The sequence below is a fragment of the Polyodon spathula genome, chromosome 18, assembly GCF_017654505.1.
Source record: "Polyodon spathula isolate WHYD16114869_AA chromosome 18, ASM1765450v1, whole genome shotgun sequence".
NCBI classification, from domain to species: Eukaryota; Metazoa; Chordata; class Actinopteri; order Acipenseriformes; family Polyodontidae; genus Polyodon; species Polyodon spathula.
In genome coordinates, this window is record NC_054551.1 from 6,365,539 (window position 1) to 6,370,470 (window position 4,932).

The following is a 4,932-nucleotide window of genomic DNA, read 5'->3' on the forward strand; positions in this document are numbered from 1 at the left end:
GTGCCGGACAAAGGGATGCCTGGAGATCACTCAGCACCTTCACCAGGAAACGCTCTGATCTAATATTCAGTGCAGGGGCTAAAACCCTGCTGGCTGTCTATCTCATTTAACAAAACCAGGGGAGGATCCAGGCACACCAGCTTATGCCAAAGCATGGAGGTGACAAGACTGTTAATGATGTGGACCCTACCCCTGAAGGAGAGCCGAGAGAGGAGCCACTGCCAGCTCTGCAGTCTCCCCTTCACCCTGTCCAGCATCCCCTCCCATTTCTGCTGCATGAACTGTTCATTCCCCAAATAAATAACTAAAAGTTTGACTCCAATTTTGTTCCAGCTGAAAATTGAAGGCAGTAATGGAGGGGGGTGGGGGTGGGGGGTACCAACAAGCTGCCAACAAGAAAAGCTTCAGTTTTTGCCCAGCTTACTCGTGCTGAGGTTACTTTTTCATACATTCTAATGCATGGCTCCAGCACAGCAACGTCTCGTCAGTTGTGACAAACACGCTGAGATCGTCAACATATGTGGGGATCTTGATAGGGGTTGCATTGGGCACAGCTGGTACTGCCAGTCCAGGCAGTTTCCCCCTCAGCTGGTGTAGCAGGGGTTCTATAGAGAGGGCATAGAGCATCCCTGAGAGGGAGCAGCCCTGCCGTATCCCCCTCTGCACAAGGAAGGGGACAGTCAGATCATTATTAATCTTCACAACACTAAAAACATTGTGATAAAGGAGCCTTATAAAAGAAGTAAAAACAGGGCCAAAACCAAAAGATTTTAAAACACGAAATAGATACTCATAGTCAACTCTATCAAAATCTTTTTCCTGATCAAGGGAAATTAAACCAAAACCAACATTATAGACTTTGAATACATTAAAAAGATCTCTTAATAAAAACAAATTATCAAAAATCGATCTCTTGGGCACGCAGTACAACTGGTCTGTGTGCACCTCTGATCCAATGTTAGTCTCTAGGCAATAAGCGAGAGCCTTGGAAAGCAGTCTGTAACCGGAGCACCAGTTCTTGATGTCACAGAGGTCTCCTTTCTTGGTTAGTAGTGGCAGTACTCCATCCCGAACACATTCCTGCAGGACCTGGTACAGGTCCTCACCAACACAGCTCCACAACTTTTTATAGAATTCTGCAGGCAGTCCATGCAGTCCCGGAGCCTTCCCTTTGGAGAGCTGTGCCACGGCTGCAGTGAGCTGTGGGAATGCCAGCGGAGTGTCCAATTCGCTGCTCTCCTCCTTGTCCAGGCTGAAAGACCCTGGAGAAGCAGTTCCATCTCTCCCAGATCGCTGCCCTCAGCCTTGTAGAGATCAGTATAAAAGCTCACTGCAACATGCCTGAGCTCCGCAGGGCTGGAGATCTCTCTCCCCCCTGCAGCCTCAGACAGCACATTGTCTTGCGCTCCGCTGTCTTTCTCTTCAGGCCAAAGAAGAAGGCTGCGGGGGTGTCCATATCTTTAAGTTCAGTAAAGTGGGCTCTGAGCAGAGAGCTCTTCATCTTCTTCTCCAGCAGGCTGCCCAGGAGCTGCATCCTCTCCTGCAGGCCCCGATACGCCACCTCATCGCTCTTGCTGGCCAGCTGGCTCTCAAACTCAACAATCTCTCTCTCCAGCTCACTGACCACTGCATCCACTGACCTGGTAACATGCTGTGTGTATTGTTGACAGAAAAGTTTTATTTGAATTTTCCTTATATCCCACTGAAAATTAAACTACTAAAAATTTTTTTTTCATTTTGCCAATTTTTTCAAAACAATTAAAAATAATTAGTGAAGTTTTTGTCCAATATGATTTTGAATGTGATTTGGTTGGTAGTGAAACAGTGATGGAAACAAAATGATGATCAGAAAAGCTACTGGGTGCTATACTACTTTTAGTGAATTTGTTAATATGCTGTTGTGGAGTATAGAACCTATCCAGGCGCGCCCCTGACAGCTGATTTTGATTACATTTGATCCATGTATATTGTCTACTTGTGGGATGAAAAAATCCTCCAAATGTCAACCAGGTCAGAAGTATTTAATACAGTGGCCAGCTCCCTGACAGATTGGGGATGGGGGGTCCCTGTGGTTTCTATCTTTATTAAAATCAAGAGTACAATTAAAATCTCCCCCCACCATGAGGAAACTATTCGTACTGCAACCCCTGAGTACCAGACTGAGCTTTTAAAAAATCAAATCTTAATAAAATCAATAAAAATCCCAGCATGTTTTATCTGTAGTTTTAAAAGTCGACCTTGAATAATCTCCTCAATAGATAAAATCTCTGCCCCAAATCCTGGAGAAAATAAAACAGCAACCCCAGCACTAAAATTAGAACCATGGCTTAAAATACAGTCGCCCTTCCACTCAGACTGCCAGTGAGACTGATTACTGCTGTCTGAGTGTGTTTCTTTCGATCAATTAATTGTTAATAAAAGGGGGAATATTTGACAATATTACTTTGGTAAGAGGCGTAGATAACGGTGTTACAGTTACCAAAGAATCATTCAACATAAATCCCTCTTCCACAATTTTGTTAACCAGATTTTCTTGGTTAAGGAAAATGACTATAGCTTTGTTCATCCGTGAGGTGGATTTTATCTTTTCAAAGCCAACCACCCGCCCCACGGCAAGCAGCACATCTTCAACAGAATCATTATTTTCAGAAAAAACTTTAAAACCTTGGCGCCTAGTAAGCCCCCCCAACCCACTGAAGTGGGAGCCCGTCTTTGGGCACACACTGGCTAAAAAACCTTTAAAAAGTACTAAGATAACAAAAAAAATACTTAAAAAAAAAAAGTTTAATAAATATATAATAAATAAATATATAAGTAAATGGCGACATAGCTCACCACTACCACTCTCATACAGCTTGCAAATCCTGATTGCAGCAGCCCCTCCCACAATCCTCAGAGAGAGAGAGAGAGAGAGAGAGAGAGAGAGAGAGAGAGAGAGAGAGAGAGAGAGAGAGAGAGAGAGACTGACTCTATATATCTATATACAATACCACAAGGGGACTCAAGTTTCTACTTCCAATATTCTTTAAAGAGTTGGAGCTGTTTGGGACTAATGCTTAAGGCTAATTAAATAACCATTTAATTATAGGGAATTAAAAGAGCTAATGTAAAGCAATACTAATTTGGCTTCAATTAAAGTGACATACATACAACCCCCCCCCCGAAAAAAAAAAACATTGCATGTTCTCTATTTTAGAGTGAGATTTATTAATTTGTGTAAACTGCATTTGAAGTAGTGCACTGCGACATTAAACAACCAATAACAAGGATTGAGTTCAAATGTTTTATTTCTGTCACTTAAAGCTAATGCATGTTAGTTTACAACAATGAGAAACGTCATTGGATTTTGCACATGACGTCTCCTGATGCTTTTCTCGTGGTTACGCGGTGGATAATGGACCACAGTGACGTAAGTTGTTTAGTGGTACTGCTTGCTCAGGGCGGAGACAATGACAGCAATCATCTTCTGCCATGCAGCCTGGACATCTGGGGTGTAGGCACTGCCGAAAGTGGCAGCCAGAACAATGGACAGGCAATCGCCAAAGTGCTGGAGAAAAACAGAAACAAGAGAAGAGCACATTGTTAATCTTCAAAAGTGCCAACACACATGTCCCCCCCATGTCATGCAAAAGTTTGAATCCGGGATAAAAGTATGTTTTAAAAAATTAATTAGTGGTGTAAGGCTAAGGATATTCATTTATGTTGTCACTAAGAGAACAATACAATTGTTCTGCTTTTTTATTTATAGCTTAGTAAAATATACTTCCTCCTGTAGATAAAATAGAAAACACTGCTTATTGTACATCTTACACGACTTCTAACCAGCAAAGTAATATGGTAATCAAAAAGGTATGGACTTTTGAATGTTGATCCACATGACCTTTAATTGGAATATTTTCACGTCCCATAAACCCAGTGTTAATTTAAAGCATTTGGCACTTCTGATAGGATATGTTACTATAGTGACCTACCTTGAAGTTATCAGGGTCCACGTGGAGTGTCTCAGAGTGGAACTTACTCAGCTTGGCAAAAGCGTGACTCACATCATCCATGTGCGTGATAGCATCACCGACAGATGTAAGCACTGTCTTGCCATGAGCGTGGACTTTGTTGTTTCCAGCAATGGCGGCGGGATTGTTGATGTTGCCAAAGCCACCAAAATACCTTTGGGTCCATGGGTACACAATCAAAAGCCTGACGAAGAATGTTAAATAATAAAATAAAAAAAAAAAACACGATTATTAATTACAAATCCATACACTCGCAAAAACAAATGTGCTTTGACAAGATATTAGTTACATTTTCAGCTTAAACTATTGTATTTTATATATTTACTTAATTATAAATGAAACAGAACCATACAGTTTTGCTATAATGTTACAATTTGTATAAAATACAAATTTATAACATATCTTATCACAGCCTATCCTTATATATTTGAAATAATATGCAATATCTGTACCTGACTAAGGCTTGGGCGCCAACTTCCTCAACGTTGATCTTCGCCCATAAGTCTTTAATGGCATGGCGTTCATGATCTGTCCAGTGAACCATTGTGGTTGTGTTATTTTCTTTGGATGGTGCGCAATAATCTCTCCACAAAGAAGCACGTACCGACTTGTTCTTTCGACCTGGCTTTTATGGGTCACTGAAACCCTTACCCAATATGGAACCTGCGCTGACTGGCTGATCTCTCACAAGAGGCGTGGTCTTGGCATTTGATTCCTTGGCATGCTTATCTTATTGTGGCACATGCCTTTACATATAACAGGTATTACAAAAAATAATATACTGTATAAATGTTTTTAAAAAATTGAAAGAAAGAAATAAGCTAATACTAAAGACAGTATAGTTTTGCTTGCTCCTTTGTTTGTTTCTGAAAATATATTTCTGATGTGTATGCGTTTGTGTGTGTGTGTGTGCGTTTGAATA

At 41.1% G+C, this 4,932-nt stretch overlaps 1 protein-coding gene across 1 annotated transcript; it reads right to left on the reverse strand.

Annotated features, from left to right (window-relative positions):
• Nucleotides 1-3,269: 3,269 nt before the first annotated feature.
• On the reverse strand, nucleotides 3,270-4,617 carry LOC121331202 (hemoglobin cathodic subunit beta-like). The gene is made up of 3 exons (XM_041278426.1): nucleotides 4,463-4,617; nucleotides 3,972-4,194; nucleotides 3,270-3,547 (listed from the first exon to the last, which is right to left on the reverse strand). Exons 1-3 carry the CDS (start codon nucleotides 4,552-4,554, stop codon nucleotides 3,419-3,421), a joined length of 444 nt encoding a protein of 147 aa, XP_041134360.1. The 5' UTR covers nucleotides 4,555-4,617; the 3' UTR covers nucleotides 3,270-3,418.
• Nucleotides 4,618-4,932: the final 315 nt, after the last annotated feature.